The sequence below is a fragment of the Telmatherina bonti genome (assembly GCF_933228915.1).
Source record: "Telmatherina bonti genome assembly, chromosome: 7".
NCBI classification, from domain to species: Eukaryota; Metazoa; Chordata; class Actinopteri; order Atheriniformes; family Telmatherinidae; genus Telmatherina; species Telmatherina bonti.
In genome coordinates, this window is record NC_136625.1 from 6,385,674 (window position 1) to 6,406,919 (window position 21,246).

A 21,246-nucleotide genomic window follows, 5' to 3' on the forward strand; every position below is an offset into this window, starting at 1 on the left:
GTGGACCTGGTCCAACCTGGTGTCATACCAGTCCGAGTCTGGTTTGTAACTGAATGTTCCCTAACGGAAGTGATGAAGGTGTTAGACCAGACCAGGATGAGCATCTCTACGGTCACTTCCAGGGTTAGAAGGGCTCGGCCCTCCTCTGAGGCAGGCAGTGAGGAGAAAACAGTGGCTCTTTTCAAAGATCAGGCTCTTTCAGCTTCATATAACATGAACCCAGAGCTTCTTTATGACTCTAATTCAGCTGTTACCAATGATTTAAATGTTGGGAATCATTTTATTTGTCTGTAAAAACGTTATTATTAAAATCAAAGTCAGCTCTTCTGCATGAACCGACTTGTTCCTGAACGCCACGTCAGTCAACCAGATGGTTTCTCTGTCGGTTCAGAAGATCTGAACTGATGATCTGAAGATAACGTACAAACCAGCAGAACCGCTTCATGTCAACCTCACAGGGATCTACGTGTTAACCATGCAGCTTCATCTGCTTCCATTCATGGTTTCAGCACCTGAATTTGTCATTAACTCAAGTTAAAGACGTCGCTGGACGCCGACAGCCTGATGAAATATCCTTCAGCTCCGACATGCAGCAGCTGCAGGTCTGTAGTTCTGCACAGCGGCCACAAGAGGGCAGCGTCGCACATCTGCTGTGTTTACAGGAAGCAGATGTCTGAAAACTCACCTGAGTTTATTTTATCCACCTATCACACAAACAGGTGTGTCTGCTGACTGAGCATGCTAGTGAGACCACCTACACTAGAGGAGCATGCATGGATGGACGGATGAACCTGATAATCTGCTGCTGCAGTGACATAGAATTACCAATATTAACGATAATAGACACTGCAGTAAAGTTTCTTCCAGCTTCTACCTTGTTTCCACTGAGTGTTTCTGTAGAAGTTTAGATGACATCACATGACTGAACAGATTCAGGTGCATAATGAGCAACAAGGCACAGATGGAAACACAGATCTATAAAGAAGATAAAGGTGACTGAGGACATCTGGAGGCAAAAACAGGTCAAATGAAAGCTCAGTGTGGAGAAGCAAGAACCAGTAAACAAAACAAAGCAACAAGGTTTAAACTAAATGAAAGGCCCACAGAACACACACACACTGAAACACCACAGAAACTCGGAACTCGGACCATGATATCAACTATGAATTTATTAGAACCCTGGAAACCACCAGAGACAAAGTTCCAACTTCATTCTGATTCAACTGCAAACATAATCATTTCTGAACAAAAACAAATCTTGCAAGCGTGCAATAAGAGGTGGAGTCGTCCTGAAAACAAGTTCAGCCAGTTCCCAGAAGTGAAAGTGAAAGCGGATCAGATCCGCTGCAGTCCAAGCAAATCACTTTGTTTCTGAAGGAAATTGAAGCCAGTTCATCTGTTTTTACTCAACAAGGGACTGAAATACAGGTGAGAACAGCTGATCATGTTTACTGTGTTTCTACAAGCAGCATTTAGTCCAAACAGAGAGTTTCAGCTAAACAGGAAGTTTCACTCCTCTCAGTCACGGTGAAACTTCAGGACGAATAACGACTATATGTCTGTTTAAATGTTGTGTTTCTGACTCCTCAGAGGTCAGACATGTCTGCTGGCAGCAACCAAAGATCTGAGGACCAGTTTCTGTGCTCCATCTGTCTGGAGGTCTTCACCGATCCAGTCACCACACCATGTGGACACAACTTCTGCAACAACTGCATCACTCACTACTGGGAAGATAAGGTTCTGTATAAGTGTCCTTTGTGTAAAGACACTTTTTCTACCAGACCTCAGCTGAAGGTCAACACCTTCATCAGAGAGATGGTGGATCAGTTCAGACATGAAGCTCAGCAGGAAGCCAGCAGCAGCTCAGAGCAACAAGCTGCCAAACCAGGAGAAGTTCTCTGTGACGTCTGCACTGGAACCAGACTGAAGGCCCTGAAGTCCTGCCTGGTGTGTCTGACCTCCTACTGTCAGACTCACCTGGAGCCTCATCTGACGGCTTCAGGTCTGAAGAGACATCAGCTGGTGGAGCCTATGGAGAACCTGGAGGACAGGATGTGCAGGAAGCACGATAAACCTCTGGAGCTGTTCTGTAAGACCGACCAGACATGTGTCTGCTTGCTCTGCTCTGTTTTAGACCACAAGACTCATGAGTTTGTTCCTCTGAGAGAAGAATATGAAGGAAAGAAGGCAGAGCTGGAGAAGACAGACGCTAAAGTTCAGCTGATGATCCAGAAGAGACGACTGAAGATTCAGGAGCTCAAAGAGTCGATGAAGATCAGTAAAGATGCTGCAGACAGAGAGACAGCAGAAGGTGTTCAGGTCTTCACAGCTCTGATGGAGTCTGTTCAGAGAGGCCTGGAGGAGCTCCTAGAGGAGATCCAAGACAAGCAGAAAGCTGCAGAGAAACAGGCTGAAGACTTCATCAAAGATCTGGAGCAGGAAATCTCTGAGCTGATGAAGAGGAGCTCTGAGCTGAAGCAGCTCTCGCGCTCTGAAGACCACCTCCACCTCCTCCAAAGCTTCTCCTCCCTGAACGCTGCTCCACCCACCAAGGACTGGACGGAGGTCCAAGTCCGTCCAGCATCGTATGAGGGGACTGTGGTGAGAGCTGTGTCTCAGCTGGAGGAGACACTCAGGAAACAGATGAAGATGTTTGAGCTGAAGGTCCAGCAGGATGCAGTGGACGTTACTCTGGATCCTGATACAGCACATCCTCACCTCATCCTGTCTGCTGATGGAAAACAAGTTTATCACAGTGATGTGAAGAAGAATCTTCCAGATAATCCAGAGAGATTTTCTCACTGTGTTTGTGTTTTAGGACGTCAGAGTTTCTCTTCAGGCAGATTTTACTTTGAGGTTCAGGTTAAAGGAAAAACTGACTGGACTTTAGGAGTCGCCAGAGAGTCCATCACCAGGAAGGGAAACATCATACTGAGACCTCAGGATGGTTTCTGGACTATCTGGCTGAGAAATGGAAATGAGTATAAAGCTCTGACAGGTCCTTCAGTCCGTCTCCATCTGCAGTCTGGTCCTGAGAAGGTGGGGGTGTTTGTGGATTATGAGGAGGGTCTGGTCTCCTTTTATGATGTCGATGCTGCAGCTCTGATCTTCTCCTTTACTGGCTGCTGCTTCACTGAGAAACTCTACCCGTACTTCAGTCCTGGTCCAAATCACGGTGGTAAAAACTCATCTCCTCTGATCATCTGTCCTGTCAATCAATCAGTCTGATGGATTTTCTGGAGAAGCTCCATGAACAGTGAACCTGTTTCTTCAGCAGTTTCAGTCTGAATGTTTCTGCAGGTGAACTTCTACTTGTGGACTGATGAGGTTGAAAATGGTGGAACGCCTCTGAGAATGGACACTATATTTTATCTCCGCCACTGTGTTCAGAACTCTGAGGTGGATTCTGAACTTTTTATGGTTTCTGCTGGATGTTTTGACCAATAGCATTACTAATGTAACAGACAGATGATGGGACTACTGGGCACGTCCGACTCATTCACCACATTCCAGTTACTGTCCTGATGCTTGGTACAAGTTTCAGTGAAGTTCCAAAGCTTCAAAAGCAGTTTGTTTCTTGTCCCTTGAATGCTCCTGTTATCAGAGCTGATTCATACTTCTGATTGGAGATCACACAGCAGGGGCGGAGCCATATTAGCACAGGGCCTCGCGCCACTAGGGGGCGTCGCGCTTGCAACACTTTTGTTTTAATTAAAACATTTGTAAGTAAATGTGCAGTTATTTCTGTCATTTGTGAGTTTCAGTGCAATAAATATGTTGTATGTAGTTCTAATGAATCTTTTTTTAGGATAGAAAAGTGTTGTAAACTGCTTTTTTATGTCAAGATGGTCAAATAGGTTCTGAGCTGACTTGTAGTAATACCATTCACAGATGACACCCACCCCCACCCACTACGCTAAATATTCTACTTAATAAAATCACAGTGGGGTCATTCATACAGTTGAACTCTTACGGCTGCATCCACTAAAGGTATGTGTGCACTAAAATGTGTGCAAACCCACTGCACATGCAGAAAAAAAGTACAAACTGATTTACTAATGGTGCACATTGAGGGTTGTGTTGTGTAATGTGCAACATAGTGCGTCTGCATCCAGTCAGTAGGTCTAGTAATATGCAACATGGGACGTTAACAGAGAAAATGTAAATATATTGTTTGAGCACAAACAGATCCATCAAACATGAAGCAATGCTGCTGATAGAAAGTGCTGTTTTTGCAATGCAAGTGAACTGCATCAAAAAAGGATGAGACGAGACTCTGGCTTGCAGTTGACCATCTGTTTTAGTGAACACTGAGTGCACAAGTTACAGAGAAAATCTTCAACTCAGCTTCACCTTGTTCTGGTCATTTCTTACTCTTTCGCACCAAAAACATAAAAAAAAAGAGTGTTCTTGACCCACATGCATTGTGCGAAATGAAGTTGTCATATTGATGTAATAATCTGAGCACATTCACAGTCTCACACTCTGGAACAGATTCTTTTTTTTTTTTTACCATTAAATCATCAAATTAATTCTGTTAAACATTTAACTTAAACCTCTATGAATTAAACCATGAATTCAGAATTATTATCAACACTTATATCATTCTTCTAAGTCACAACAACTGGGTCTAACATTTTTCAAAAGGACGTGCAAACAGTTCATCCATTTTTTGCCGCTTATCTGGGGTCGGGTCACAGGGGCAGCAGTCGAAGCAAAGAATCCCCAGACTTACCTCTCCCCAGCCACATTTACCAGGTCTGCGGTGGGGGTCCCAAGGCATTCCCTGGCCAAACGAGAGATATAATCCCTCCAGCATGTCCTGGGTTTTTATGAACAGAATCTGTCCTCAAGGGCAACCCTGGCAGAATCCAACCCTCACCGGCGGCTGTAGCTCAGGAGGAAGAGCAGTTGTCCTTCAACTGGAAAGTTGTGCCTATCGGGGTATGAGCGTGTTGAATGAGTGTGTGTTGTGTGTGAATGGGTGAATGTGACAAGTAGTGTAAAGTGCTTTGCATGCCTCTCAATCACTTCCCTCCAGGTGTCACTGTCATTACCCACGTGAGCACTTAAGTGCCCCAGCAGAACAAGGAAGTCCCGGGAGGGAGCACATTCCAATACTCCCTCCAAGGACTCCAGAAAGGGTGAGTACTCTGAACTGCTGTTCGGTGCATAAGCACAGACAACAGTCAGGACCTGTCCCCCAGCCCGATGGCAGACAGAAGCTACCTTCTCATCTGCCAGGGTAAACCCCAACGTGCAGGCACCAAGCCGTGGGCTAATGACAATGCCCTCACCTGCTCAGCGCCTCTCACTGTGAACAACTCCAGAGTGGAAGAAGGTCCAGACCATCTCGGGGGTACTGGTTCCAGAGCCCAAGCCATGCGTCAATGTGAGTCCAACTATATCTAGCTGGAACCGCTCAACCTCACGCATAAGCTTCTTCACCGCCAGAGATGTGACGTTCCACGTCCCTAGAGCCAGTTTCTGCAGCCGATTATCAGACCGCCAGGGTCGCCGCCTCTTGCCCCTGCCCAGCTCGCATTGCACCTGACCCCTACAGCTCCTCCCGCAGAAAGTGAGCCCACGGGAGGTGGGGCCCATGCAACAACCCCCCCCCCCCCCGCCCCCCCCAGGAGCCCACCACAGACCCACAGCCTCCAGAGACCCCCAACCGGCCACCAACCCCGAGCGCAATAAGGTCACATTCTCCCCCCATACTAAGTGATGGAGCTGATCACAGGTGACCAGAGGGAATGAAATTCAGCTGACTGATCACTTGAGGAGGCAGACATCATCTCCATACTGATGTGATCTAATAAGAGATTTCTGAACAGCTGGATACACAGACTTTGTTTGCTTTTCCAGTTTAGAAGGATAGTTTTCCTTGCGATACATCAACTGGTGAGGATTAAGTTTGCAGAATTAAATTCTATGTTAATTTCACCCAAGTGACCCAGTAGGCCCGGTTTGGGGTTTGTAGGGATGTTACATTTGAAGCAATTTGACAGATCTTTACATACCTGAAACCAGAATTCCTGGACAGGTGGGCAAGACCACAAAGCATGGTAGTAGCTGTCAATTGTGTTGCCAGTGCAGTGTGGACAGATGTTTGATTGAGACAGACCCATCCTGAACATCCTGTGTCCTGTATAATGAGTTCTATGCAGAATTTTAAATTGTATTAGTTGCATGTTTGAATTCTTAGTCATTATAAATGTATTTGAACAGATTTGTAACTATTCATTTTGGTCAAAGTTACTGGATAAGTCTGCTTCCCATTTAGAAGTTGGGAGACATATGGAATCGTCTAGCTTTGATAGTAATCTATATATTTTGGATAACAGTTTCGGGGCATTGAGATTTCAGAATTCTGCAGCCCTGATAGGTAGCTGCAAGTTTAATTGATCAGGGGTTTATTTCTTACCTATAATAGATTTAAGTTGGTGGTATTCTAAGAATTTTGTGCTGCTGATTTCATATCGTGAAGTAATTATATCAAAAGGGAGAAAGTTCCCGTTTTCTATTAAATGTTCTAACAGTTTTATTCCTTTATTCTTCCACTGAGGAAAGTTTATCATTTTCCGGTTTTGCTGGATGTCGGGATTGGTCCAAATAGGTGTAAGTTTGCATGGAATAAGCAAGGACTTGGTTAGTTTAAGAAATTCCCACCAGGCCATTAGTGAGGAGCTGATATTAATGCTTTTAAAGCATTTTTGGTGTTTGACAGCTGTGCTGATAAATGGCAGGTCTGAAATTGCCATATCCTCACACAAAGCTTCTTCTATATTAAGCCATGGTTCATTTAGATAGCTAGGTTTAAGCCATTTAGAGATGTATTGTAGTTGCTGTTGCTTATAAAGTATTTTTGGAAATTAGGCAAGTCTAAGCCACCGCTATCTTTAGTCTTCTGGAGTGTTTTTAGACTAATCCGTGGTGGTTTGTCTTTCCAGAGAAATCTAGTGACATGAGAGTCCAGCGATTTAAACCAGGTCGATGGAGGTTTAATGGGGATCATTGACAACAGATAATTGATTTTAGGTAGAATCATCATTTTTATAGTGGCAACTCTTCCCATTAGTGATATGGGTAAAGATTTCCACCGTGTGAGATCGTCCTCAACTGTTTTTAGTAGAGGGACATAATTTAGCTTTGTAAGGTCTGACAGTCTGGGTGAGATGTTTATTCCCAAGTATCTAATATTTCCTGACTGTAAAGCAGTGTCAGGAGTATTATGGAAGGAACAGTTGATGGGTAGAACGGTGGTTTTAGACCAATTAATGGAATATTCAGAAATTGATGAGAATTTATTGATGAGTGTGATTGTCTGACAGATGGATGATTGTGAATTTTGAAGGAAAAGTAATACATCATCAGCATAAAGACTGGTCTTATGCTCTATATTTCTACAGTTAATGCCTTTAATGTCTTTGTTTTGTCTAATGCTAGCTGCTAGGGGTTCAATAAAGATTGCAAAAAGTGAGGGGGAGAGTGGACAGCCTTGTCTGGTGCCTCTCTGCAAACTGAAGCTGTGAGAAGTTTGATCATTTGTCCTGACGCATGCATTTGGATTGCTATACAGTATCTTTATCCAGTCGATAAACGATGAGCCAAACCCGAATTTTCTTAATGTTGCAAATAAGAATTTCCAGTTCACCCTGTCAAATGCTTTTTCAGCATCTAGAGAGATTATTGTAGTTTCCAGGTTATGTATGGTGGCCTAATCAATTATATTTATTAGTCTGCGCGTATTAGTGGTGGAATGTCGTCCCTTGATAAATCCTGTTTGATCAGGATGTATGATAAGTGGGGTTATTTTTTCTAGTCTTGTAGCAAGCACTTTACTGATTATTTTAAGATCTACGTTCATTAGTGATATTGGATGATAACTAGATGGGAGTTTGGGGTCTTTTCCTGGTTTTAGTATTACTGTAATACTAGCCAAATTCATGTTTTGAGATATTTGGCCTTTTTCCTTAATTTCTGAAACCATTTTATAAAAAGTGGGTGCTAGTGTAGACCAAAATTCTTTATAATATTCAACTGGAAAAGCGTCTGGTCCTGGAGCTTTATTGCTGGGCATGTGTTTTAAAGCTTCATGTAGTTCCCCTACTGAAATGGGTGCGTCCAAAACCATTTCCTGATCCTGTTGTAACTTTGGAAGATTGAGGCAGCTGAGAAATTCCTCAGTGTTGTTGTCTGATGGATCTGTTTCTGAGGAATATAATGTTTTATAGAAATCCCTAAACGTGTCATTTATTCCATCCAGATCATGGAGGATATTTCGTCTTGAATCTTTAACAGAGGAGATGGTTGTTTTCTCCTTGTTTGCTTTTAATTTATTTGCGAGAAATCTTCCAGATTTGTTGCTATGTTCAAAGTTCTCTAAGCGAAGTCTTTGTAGCAAAAACTGGGTTTTTTGGTTAATTATTTCATTCAGCTCTAGTTTAGCCTTTCTTATGTGATTCAGCACTTGCTCTTCTGGAGAAGCCTTGTAGGCATCTTCTAGTCATTTTATTTTACGCTCTATTTCAGATATTTTTGAACTCTCCTTCTTTTTCTTATGTGATGAAAATGAAATTATTTTCCCTCTCATGACTGCTTTTCCTGCCTCCCAAAGAACACATGCTGACGTTCCTGGTATGTCATTGTTTTCTATATACAAAGACCACTCCCGTTTGAAGTAACTGATAAAATCAGGATCTTTAAGTAATGATGTATTAAATCTCCATTTGCTATAAGATGGTTTAGTTTTCTGATTAATTAGGGTAAATGATACTGGTGCGTGATCACTGATAGTGATGGAATGGATTTTAGTTTCTGAGATATTGTTCATCATAGAGCTGTTAGTGAGGAAGTAGTCTATTCTGGAGTATGAGTGGTGGACAGATGAAAAGTAAGTGTACTCTCTAGCAGTGAGGTGTTGTGAGCGCCAGACATCACAAAGACCAAAATCCTCCATATATTGTTTAACAACTCTTGCTGACTTCCAGACCCTGTGTTTCCCTGCTCCGCCCCCCTTGTCCATCCCAGAGTTTAAGGTCATGTTGAGGTCGCCCCCAATGATAAGTGTATTATCAAAGTGATCATATAGTAAGGAGAAGAAGGAATGAAAAAAGAAGGGGTCATCAGTGTTTGGGCCATAAATATTTGCGATGCATAACTTCATGTTTTGGATAGATAATGTCATTATTATGAATCTTCCATCTGGGTCTAAAATTATATTATTAGCAGTAAAATTAATTTTCCTGTTTATCAGAATGGCTACTCCTCTTTGTCTTGAGTTGAAGCAGGCCGAGTACACGTGAGGGAACTGTGCTGTAGAGAGTACGTTAGCTGTTGTTTTTAATAAATGAGTCTCCTCCCTGGTGAGGTGTTCCAGGCACGTCCCTCGGGGAGGAGACCCCGGGGAAGACCCAGGACACGCTGGAGGGATTATATCTCTCGGCTGGCCTGGGAACGCCTCGGGATCCCCCCCGCAGAGTTGGCAAATGTGGCTGGGGAGAGGGAAGTCTGGGCTTCCCTGCTTAGGCTGCTGCCCCCGCGACCCGACCCCGGATAAGCGGCAGAAGATGGATGGATGGTCTGCAGTAGCAGGACAATGTCTGCCTGTAGATCATTCAATCTGCTAAACACCTTCAACCTCCTCTCCCTGGAACCAGCTCCATGTATATTCCACGTAACAAACCTCAGGGTGGTCATGCTCAAGCTACTGAAGTGTTTCTATAAAAGTATGTGTGTGTTTGTGTGTGTGCAAGCCCACATTAATGCATGCATGCTGCGTGTAGATTGTGTGTGTATATAAGTTCATCTGTGTGTACAATGTTCCTATATGTCTGTCCACATGCTTTAAATGTGTGTGAGAGTTGGGGGTGAGTGTTGATGTGATTAAACGTGCTCTGTGTTGTAGGTATGTTGTGTGCATGACATTTTGTGTCTGTGTCATGTGGATTTACGTGTGTACCCTACATATTATTGTTGATATGGCATAATAGAATGAAAGAGCAGCTAGAAAGGAAAGGAGTGAGAAAAGCAAACAACTACAACTACACATAAAAAGAAAGAAATAGCACAAACAGAAGAGCAAAAACAAAACCCTAAAAGGGAGGGAAAAAAGAGAAAAAAAAACAAAAAATAAACAAAAGCAACAACAACAGCAAATTTACAAAGACTGGCAGTAAATGTACAGTTCTGGATGACCATAATTAATGTGCATATAGCAGATTAACATGTAAATTTAACAATGATTAGCCGTGTGAGTGATAGATATTACCTGAGATTAGTAGAGCCGGGGGGGGGGGTATTTTTGTCACGGTACATCTGTCCATTAACGAACAATTTGTCCACCGCGATGACTGCACGGGATCCTTCGTCTCTGAGCTTTTTTCGGATGGGAAACAGGACCCTGCGTCTCTCCAGAATCTCTTTGGGAAACTGATTATTTACACTAAAATCGGTCCCGCGGAATTCTGGACCTCGATCCCTCACTTGTTCTTTTTGCTTGTAGCTCACGAACTTGGCTACAATCGGTCTGGGTCTGCGGCTGCCCGGTCTTTTCCCACCTAAACGATGAACTCGGTGAAATGAGATGTTCCTCACCGCGTCTTTGGGTAGCTTCAGCTTGGTTTGGATAAATGATCTGATTGTTTGCTCTGGATCCTCTTCTTGTTGCTCCAGGATTCCTGCGAAGACCAGGTTGTCCCTCATGCTGCGCGCCTGGAGATCAATCCTTTATTTTTTTATTTTCCTCTGTGAGTCGGGTCATCCCTTCGTTCAGAGAAGTCACCGTCTCCCTGAGGCTGGCGTTCTCTGCAGCCAGAGACTCCACCTGCTTTTGGCTGAATTCCATCGACTCCCGAAGCGACTGAAACTCCCGGTGGAGAACTTCCAACAGGCCCAGATGAGGGCCGAAGCTGGCGAGATTTTTGTCAATGGACATCAGGATGTCCGAGGTGTCATCCCCGTTAGAGGACGTCGCTCCAGGCGAGTCTTCTTTCCGGCTTCTCTTGGAGGTTGAAGCAGATCTGGGCGCAGACGGAGGAGATGTTTGGCTTGTCTTGCCTATGACGATGCGGTTGAAACACTCGTCAATAAACTCTGACAAGCTGGTGAGATCCTCCTCGCTTTGCTCCAGAGTTTACCTTAAACAAGACTTTTTAATTGTTTGCATCCAGAAACAGTTTTAAGATTATATTGGCAGGAAGATGATGTAGAATGAATATTTGTTTTAACGCGCCTTGACTAAATCTGCCGTCGCGCAAAATTAACGTCACTGCCACATTACTTACCTGCGCCTCTCACTTACCTCTCAGGGTTTCAGGGCGCCTGTGCCGCCGTGGGGTGGGCTGGGCGGGGATGTGTGAGTCAGGGTGAAGTTTGGAGGGGGGGCTGTGGGTGGTTGGGTAGAAGTAGAGGGTTGGGGTGGCGGAGTGTGAGCGTGTGTGGGGGCGGGGTCGGTTGGGGTTTGTGTGACTTGGTATGGGTGAGTGAGTAGAGGTGGGGTGGGGTTGTGTATGTGATGGGGGATGTGTGTGGATTGCGGAGGGGTGTGTGGATGGGGGTTGAGAGGGGAGTGTGTGTTGGGGGAGGGAGGGTATGCATGTATATGTGCGTGTGGTTTGGTGGTGGGGGGGTGGTGTCCTGTACCCGGGGAGCGCAGCTGGTGCGACCTGGCTGCCGCTAGGTGGCGGTCTGGGGATCCTGGTCCTCCGTCGGTGTGGGCTGTGCCCTCTGCCTGCGGGGGCGGGGGGCTGCTCTCGGGCTCTTGGGGGCCTGGGGCCTGCGCTCTGTCTGCCCTGGGTGGCCAGTGCCCGGCGGGATCGGCCCTTGCCGGCCTGGGCCTGCTGGGGCCTGTTCCCCCTGACTGCGGGGGACTCTGGTTGGGGACCTCCTTCGCCACCTCCTGGGCAGATGCATGGCTGGCTCCGGAGTGGGGAGGTTGGGGTCTGTGCCTGGGGGTGACTGTCAGTTACCCGGGTCTCTGGGTTCTCCTGGCCTGCCTCTAGCCGTAGGTGGGCGGGGTCACATTGGCATGATCACTCTTCTCTGAACACGTTCCACTCTAAATGTTCTGCATGAATGTTCTGCATGTGTCACAGTCACTGAGTCATCCAGCAAGTTTATTCATTAACAGCAGGTACCTCTCTTTCTGTCTTTTTGATTTAACTTGCTAGTTTCTGGTCCTCCTGATTGTCAATGGTTTGTTCTCCACAGGGACCATGAATCTAGAGTTGGCTTGTGTGGGTGTATATATTTGTGTGTGGGTGGGTATGTGTGTGTACATATGTATGTATGTATGTATATGTGTGTATTTGTATGTGTGTGTGTGTGTGTGTGTGTGTGTGTGTGTGTGTGTGTATATATGTATGTATGTATATATATATATATATATATATATATATATATATATATATATATATATATATATATATGTGTGTGTGTATGTATATATGTGTGTATGTATATATATATGTGTGTGTATGCATGTGTGTGTATATGCATGTATGTATATATGTATATATGTATATATATATATATATATAATGTATGTGCGAGTGTATATACATATATATGTAGGTGGGTATGTATGTGCATATACGTGTATGCATTGATCTCTTTCTTTTGTTTTTTATGTTGTCTTTTCTGTTCTCTTTTTGCCCCTTTCCTGTCCTTTCCGGTCAGGTCCATCAGCATAAACTGTGTAATACAAGCTATTATCCAAAGCAAATAGAAAAATAAAATAAGAATCAAGAAATACAAGGGGATCATTACATCTATAAAAGTTCCCCTTGGCAAAATAAATTTGCTCAGCAGAACACAGCATCCAGAACATCAGTCTGCTTGCTTAAATGCTGGACAAGACAAAAAAAAGAAGAAGAAAAAAAAAGACAATGTAGAGAATGCATTGTTCACCCTCGTGGGAGGATTGTTGGGATGAATGAGGAAACAATCATCAAAACATATGGCTCATCCAGCATTGAGTCTCAGAATAGAACACATTGTATATCCCTTTTTTTTTTTTTTTTTTTACATCTGGGTCATTCCGGCATAATGCCTTACTTCTGCCAGGTTATCACATATTTTTCAAGAAAAAGTTGGGCTGGCCTATTTTCTATTGGCTCACTTTGCAGATTTTCTGGCAAGGCCACTGTCACACAGACCGTCTACCTCCATCGGTCTAACTCTGCTTCGTTTCCTGGATGGATGTCATGCTGACTCAGCAAAAACTCACAGCGAAACATGTTTGTCTTTATGCCGTCATCACAAACGCCTCACCTGTGGAATTTTTCAGCCGCTGATCTGCTGCCATCTGCTGGACACGTACAGGAACTACATCGGGATGAAACCGCTTTCCTCTTGTCTGCTCCTTTTTGAAGTTCTGAATATTTCTGGAGATTCATTAGATCCACTGAAAAGGGGCCATTTTTTTTCCACAAACCATGAAACATCCTAGATAGGAACAGATCTCCTGGTCCCGGATTCTGTATGGAATTCCTGATAAGAAATTTCAGCAGTTTCAGTCCGTGTGTCTCTGTAGATGAAGATGATGAAGTTGAAAATATGCTCAGTAAGAAGTCACCAGAGGCCTGTTCTACAAAGTGAGACTAATATACATATAAAAAAAGAAAAAGCCCACTTTAGTCCTACTTTTCAATAAGTTTTCCTTTGATTCAACATGAATAAAACAACTGCAATCTCAGACGATGCGGCGCTATTCTGCATCCAGCCACCAGGGGGCGCTTGCAGTACCAGCAGGAAGTTCCAACGAACCTTCCTGTATGAAGCTAACAGCAACTCAACGTCTGTCTCTGTTCACCACAGGTAGGTAAATATTCATCAAAATCATGTATATTGTTGCCTTGGATGTTTAAAATAGCTGTTTATGGAGTTTAGTTTTTAATTATTTTCAAATGAAGCAGTTTATTTAGAGATTTGTGAGAAAGTTGTATAAACTAACCTTTTAACCAATGCTAAGACGAGAAGATTTGGCTCATATGGAGGTGTTTGTGTGGTAAACTAACCCAAAGTAGGTGAGAAACAAGTGGACTTACCTTTAACTGAACTTATTTCTGGAAGTTTTTAATTAGAAAGGATATTTTCTGATGTGTTGTTGAAGTTAAAAGTATGTTTGTGGTTGATACCAAACCAGAAACGACATCTTGTTGGTAACCAGGTAAACATGATTACGTTAGAAACAAATATAAGTGATTTAAAGCTACAGTCGGTAAACTTGCTCAGAGACATGTTCCTCTGGGTGAAGTGGTTCCTCGTCCTGATAGTAGTCTATACATTCTGCAATCATGAACAATAAGAAATATAGTTAGACCCCTCAGTTTACTGTAAATCTGTAAAAACTCTGACCAATCCAAACGTTCCGACCTAAATGGAGTTGTTCATTTCTTATATTTCGTAAGCTTGTTCTCCCGGCTCCCCTCCTCCCCCCTCCCCCATACCTGATAGCCACACCCTGCATATAAACAGCGTGTTAGGATGAAAATACAAAGTACTGAAGAAGAGACTCGGAAGGCAAACATGGCTGAGAAAATGCAGGAAGGATTTCCCGACCCGGTTCGGTTTATTTGCCTCCTCCTGCTAAACAGCCGAGAAAGAGAAAATCGTTGAGCTGCGAATAAAATATCACGCAAGAAGCAAAATCAGAGGGGGAGGAGCCAAGACAGGGCACCACTTTCACATCTTGCTAGCTCCCCAGCATTACTTACCCAGCTTAAAGGGAAACTGCGTGAAAATTGTGATGTTCTGTAACTTCTGTACAACATGCAGTAAAAGGGTTCACATTGATTACAGGCTATGTTGTAAATGGGACCGAAGGTGATGAAAGACTAGTCCGGTATCATGAAATCTTGTTTTAGGATATCTGACTCGTGCCAAAGAATAAACCTTCCTGTATGAAGCTCAGACCAGCACAATGTGTCTCCTCTGGTCTTCACCACAGCTGGGACATCCTGGTCTTTGTTGCCTTCTGGCAACATCTGCCTCTACTTCTGTCCATTTCTGAGAATGTGCATGATAACGATCTCCTCCACCATTTCCTGAAACTGATGTCAGAACTCTGAGGTGAACTCTGAAGTCTACTGGCCTCTGCTGGATGTTTAAGCAATGCCAACGTAAAACCTGAATGGACCTTAAAGCCACGTTTCCACTGAGCGGTTTGGTACAGCCTATTTTGTCTGTTTCCATTTTAAAACCGACCATTAAAACCAAACCACATCGTCTGTGGAACTCTTCAGCTGTAGATCCACAGAGAATGGTCTGGTTAAGGTGGTGCTACTGGTGTCACATGATCACATCCATCAGCTGGTGGATTGTTTGAAAAGCAAGCAGGAAACAAACAACGTTGCCGTTCAGTCCTCGGTTCAGTCGGTGTTGGAAAAAGGTTCCTGCAAACAGCAGTGAAGTCCAGTCGGATCTGGAACTACAAACCTTCCCAGCTCAAGTAGTCTTTTGTTGTCTGCTGTAGTTTGTAGTGTCACGCTAGTTGTGGTCGCACCAGAACGACACCATGCTAGCCATTTGGTTTCAACCAGGCATGCACAGTGGCCATACGACTCTGCTTCTGATACCTCTGAACCGAACCATCCAGAACCGAAGCGCTCGGTGGAAACGGACCTTCAGTCTGAGAACTCTGAGGCTCTACCAGTCCGACGACCAGACCTCACAGCTCCCAGGTTCCTGCATGGACTGAAACTCTTCCAGCACAGAAAGGTGGTGAAACATGGAAGAGAACATCTTCCTCATTAAATATCAGCGTTTCACGTGGAGCCAACTGAGAAAAGTTTCAGAATAAAAGCATAAAATAACTATGTTTGATATTTGTAAGAAAACATGAAAACAAGGTGTGACTGTGTGGAGACGGAGAGTTTATTGTGGTTCAGGAATGTCAGAACAGTGAGTGGACATGAAAGCTGCCTGAAGGACTCTGCAGGTAAACATCAGCTGTTGGCTTTCTGGAAGCTTCTGCAGGTCTTCATCAGACTCCATGGTCCCACCTGAAGCTGCAAAGGCTCCATTAAAGCCGCTAATGGTAACTTCAGGTCAGGAGTTTTGGGTTGTTGAACCTAAACGTTCTGCTTCATCTCCTCCTGCTGGGACCAGACCAGTTTACCTTTCACTAAACTGGTCGAGTCTCATCCGTCCGACTGCAGTAAAACCTGACCCAGCCTTTACAGTTTCCTTCATTAAATAACACAATCCTTCTTTTCTCACATTTAAAACCCTCCACTCGTCGATGTTTTTCTGTTTTCTCTCATCAAGCATCACAGTGAATGAAATGAAACATGTTTTACATCAGAGTATTTACACATGCTGGAACATCATACATGGAATATAAACACCGGCTTTGACAACTACTCTGTGGTTTGACCTAAACATCCGTTTCTTCTGCTGCTGTGAGTCCACGTTTAACCCAAACACAAAGATCAGAACCAGACCGACAGACTTTCTCCGTTTTCTTTCAGCTGCCACCGTAACTCCAAACCAAGAACCGCTGGGAGGAACTTAGTCCAGGTTTTAGACCCTGCAGGAATCAGAAACGGCTCATAGAAAATAATTTAAACACTTTTTTCTTCAGACATTTATGATAAAAACTACATGAATGAGATCAGATGTCGGAATCATCTTCTCCCAGCAACATTCCTGGGATCAGCCGAGTCCAGTCCAGGTTGGACCTGAACTCAACATGATCTTCATCCTTCACAAACACCAGCAGCTCCTCATCGATTCACCCTGCAGCTCCCAGATGTTACCTGCTGGCGACGCTCATGTGACCCTGTAGCGGCTTCCCGCATGACCTGGTGGACCTGAACACACCTGAACCTGGTCTCAGCCTCAGCTGCACCGCTGACCTCTTATCAGCACCTCAGACAAGATATTTCAGCACAAAGAGACAGAAAACTGAGTCAGAACTTCAGGAACGTCCTCACACTTCTGCTTGGAGCTCAAACCGTGAATAAATCCAGATGTTATTCCTCTGATTTGCTTTTCCAGCGTTGGAGCTCTGGTAGATGAGGAGGAACCGTCCTGATGTTTCCTCATGTTTTTCAACCCCAACATGAACAGAGTTATGAGTGATGGTCTTCACGGACTCAGAACGAGACGATCTGACATCATGTAACAGGAGGGAAGCTGATACGTGGTCACATCCGCTGATGGAGGAGATTTCTGGGAATTCAGCTTGGTGACTGGAACACTGATTCGGTCTGAACACAACAGATACAGAAAACTAAAGCAAGGACAAATCCAGCAGCTTCAAGACTCTTCACCAGTCTGATGAAGGTTAAACCAAAAGCAAAATGTGTCTGTGAGCTCCTGCAGCAGCATCTGGACCATCAACACTGAACGCCTTAACTTGTTCCACCAGCTGGCCGCCTCCGCCTTCAGTCTGAACCATGTGAAACGTGAACTAAAACTAGGAGGCTGACAACAAAAACACCAGACGCTGGAATGCATGGGGCTCGGGACCGGACGCCTCGCTCCGTTATCCCAGGTCCAAACGGATTTTATGCTCAAACAGAGCGATTAGCAGCATAATGGAGAAGCCCAGCAGGATGCCGGCGTTCTGCAGGAGGAAGAAGCCCCAGTGGCTGAAGCCGTGGTCGCCGGCGTCGTTATGCAGCATCTCGGGAACCTGAGGAGGAGACGGAAACTGTCACCAAGCAGCCATGAAGGAAGACGGTGGACCTGGTCCAACCTGGTGTCATACCAGTCCGAGTCTGGTTTGTAACTGGATGTTCCCTAACGGAAGTGATGAAGGTGTTAGACCAGACCAGGATGAGCATCTCTACGGTCACTTCCAGGGTTAGAAGGGCTCGGCCCTCCTCTGAGGCAGGCAGTGAGGAGAAAACAGTGGCTCTTTTCAAAGATCAGGCTCTTTCAGCTTCATATAACATGAACCCAAAGCTTCTGTATGACTCTAATTCAGCTGTTACCAATGATTTAAATGTTGGGAATCATTTTATTTGTCTGTAAAAACGTTATTATTAAAATCAAAGTCAGCTCTTCTGCATGAACCGACTTGTTCCTGAACGCCACGTCAGTCAACCAGAGGGTTTCTCTGTCGGTTCAGAAGATCTGAACTGATGATCTGAAGATAACGTACAAACCAGCAGAACCGCTTCATGTCAACCTCACAGGGATCTACGTGTTAACCATGCAGCTTCATCTGCTTCCATTCATGGTTTCAGCACCTGAATTTGTCATTAACGCAAGATAAAGACGTCGCTGGACGCCGACAGCCTGATGAAATATCCTTCAGCTCCGACATGCAGCAGCTGCAGGTCTTTTTTACAGGATGTAGTTCTGCACAGCGGCCACAAGAGGGCAGCGTCGCACATCTGCTGTGTTTACAGGAAGCAGATGTCTGAAAACTCACCTGAGTTTATTTTATCCACCTGCCACACAAACAGGTGTGTCTGCTGACTGAGCATGCTAGTGAGACCACCTACACTAGAGGAGCATGCATGGATGGACGGATGAACCTGATAATCTGCTGCTGCAGTGACACAGAATTACCAATATTAACGATAATAGACACTGCAGTAAAGTTTCTTCCAGCTTCTACCTTGTTTCCACTGAGTGTTTCTGTAGAAGTTTAGATGACATCACATGACTGAACAGATTCAGGTGCATAATGAGCAACAAGGCACAGATGGAAACACAGATCTATAAAGAAGATAAAGGTGACTGAGGACATCTGGAGGCAAAAACAGGTCAAATGAAAGCTCAGTGTGGAGAAGCAAGAACCAGTAAACAAAACAAAGAAACAAGGTTTAAACTAAATGAAAGGCCCACAGAACACACACACACTGAAACGCCACAGAAACTCGGAACTCGGACCATGATATCAACTGAATTTATTAGAACCCTGGAAACCACCAGAGACAAAGTTCCAACTTCATTCTGATTCAACTGCAAACATAATCATTTCTGAACAAGAACAAAAATCTTGCAAGCGTGCAATAAGAGGTGGAGTCGTCCTGAAAACAAGTTCAGACAGTTCCCAGAAGTGAAAGATAAAGCTTGTGAGATCAGCTGCAGTCCAAGCAAATCACTTTGTTTCTGAAGGAAATTGAAGCCAGTTCATCTGTTTTTACTCAACAAGGGACTGAAATACAGGTGAGAACAGCTGATCATGTTTACTGTGTTTCTACAAGCAGCATTTAGTCCAAACAGAGAGTTTCAGCTAAACAGGAAGTTTCAATTTCCTCAGTCACGGTGAAACTTCAGGACGAATAACGACTATATGTCTCTTTAAATGTTGTGTTTCTGACTCCTCAGAGGTCAGACATGTCTGCTGGCAGCAACCAGAGATCTGAGGACCAGTTTCTGTGCTCCATCTGTCTGGCGGTCTTCACCGATCCAGTCTCCACACCATGTGGACACAACTTCTGCAACAACTGTATCACTCACCACTGGGAAGATAAGGTTCTGTATAAGTGTCCTTTGTGTAAAGACACTTTTTCTACCAGACCTCAGCTGAAGGTCAACACCTTCATCAGAGAGATGGTTGATCAGTTCAGACATGAAGCTCAGCAGGAAGCCAGCAGCAGCTCAGAGCAACAAGCTGCCAAACCAGGAGAAGTTCTCTGTGACGTCTGCACTGGAACCAGACTGAAGGCCCTGAAGTCCTGCCTGGTGTGTCTGACCTCCTACTGTCAGACTCACCTGGAGCCTCATCTGACACTTTCAGGTCTGAAAAGACATCAGCTGGTGGAGCCTGTGGAGAACCTGGAGGACAGGATGTGCAGGAAGCACGATAAACCTCTGGAGCTGTTCTGTAAGACCGACCAGACATGTGTCTGCTTGCTCTGCTCTGTTTTAGACCACAAGACTCATGAGTTTGTTCCTCTGAGAGAAGAATATGAAGGAAAGAAGGCAGAGCTGGAGAAGACAGACGCTGAAGTTCAGCTGATGATCCAGAAGAGACGACTGAAGATTCAGGAGCTCAAAGAGTCGGTGAAGATCAGTAGAGATGCTGCAGACAGAGAGACAGCAGAAGGTGTTCAGGTCTTCACAGCTCTGATGGAGTCTGTTCAGAGAGGCCTGGAGGAGCTCCTAGAGGAGATCCAAGACAAGCAGAAAGCTGCAGAGAAACAGGCTGAAGACTTCATCAAAGATCTGGAGCAGGAAATCTCTGAGCTGATGAAGAGGAGCTCTGAGCTGAAGCAGCTCTCGCGCTCTGAAGACCACCTCCACCTCCTGCAAAGCTTCTCCTCCCTGAACGCTGCTCCACCCACCAAGGACTGGACGGAGGTCCAAGTCCGTCCAGCATCGTATGAGGGGACTGTGGTGAGAGCTGTGTCTCAGCTGGAGGAGACACTCAGCAAACAGATGAAGATGATGTTTGAGGCTGAGCTGAAGAAGGTCCAGCAGGATGCAGTGGACGTTACTCTGGATCCTGATACAGCACATCCTCACCTCGTCCTGTCAGATGATGGAAAACAAGTTTATCACAGTGATGTGAAGAAGAATCTTACAGATAATCCAGAGAGATTTTCTCACTGTGTTTGTGTTTTAGGACGTCAGAGTTTCTCTTCAGGCAGATTTTACTTTGAGGTTCAGGTTAAAGGAAAAACTGACTGGACTTTAGGAGTCGCCAGAGAGTCCATCACCAGGAAGGGAAACATCATACTGAGACCTCAGGATGGTTTCTGGACGGTTACGCTGAGAAATGGAAATGAGTACAAAGCAGCTGCTGATCCTCCAGTCCGTCTCCATCTGCAGTCTGGTCCTGAGAAGGTGGGGGTGTTTGTGGATTATGAGGAGGGTCTGGTCTCCTTTTATGATGTCGATGCTGCAGCTCTGATCTTCTCCTTTACTGGCTGCTGCTTCACTGAGAAACTCTACCCGTACTTCAGTCCATTTCCTAATTATGGTGGTAAAAACTCATCTCCTCTGATCATCTGTCCTGTCAATCAATCAGTCTGATGGATTTTCTGGAGAAGCTCCATGAACAGTGAACCTGTTTCTTCAGCAGTTTCAGTCTGAATGTTTCTGCGGGTGAACTTCTACTTGTGGACTGATGAGGTTGAAAATGGGGGAACACCTCTGAGAATGGACACTATATTGATCTCCGCCACTGTGTTCAGAACTCTGAGGTGGATTCTGAACTTCTTATGGTTTTTGCTAGATGTTTTGACCAATAGCATTACTAATGTAACAGACAGATGATGGGACTACTGGGCACGTCCGACTCCTACACCACATTGCAGTTACTGTCCTGATGCTTGG

General features: G+C 44.7%; 1 protein-coding gene across 1 annotated transcript; it reads left to right on the forward strand.

Annotated features, from left to right (window-relative positions):
- Nucleotides 1–1,599: 1,599 nt before the first annotated feature.
- On the forward strand, nucleotides 1,600–20,943 carry LOC306758108 (uncharacterized protein; the record flags this gene model as incomplete). Its single annotated transcript, XM_079243318.1, has 2 exons — nucleotides 1,600–3,222; nucleotides 19,294–20,943. 2 exons carry the CDS (start codon nucleotides 1,600–1,602, stop codon nucleotides 20,941–20,943), a joined length of 3,273 nt encoding a protein of 1,090 aa, XP_079099444.1.
- Between the last annotated feature and the right edge of the window lie 303 nt (nucleotides 20,944–21,246).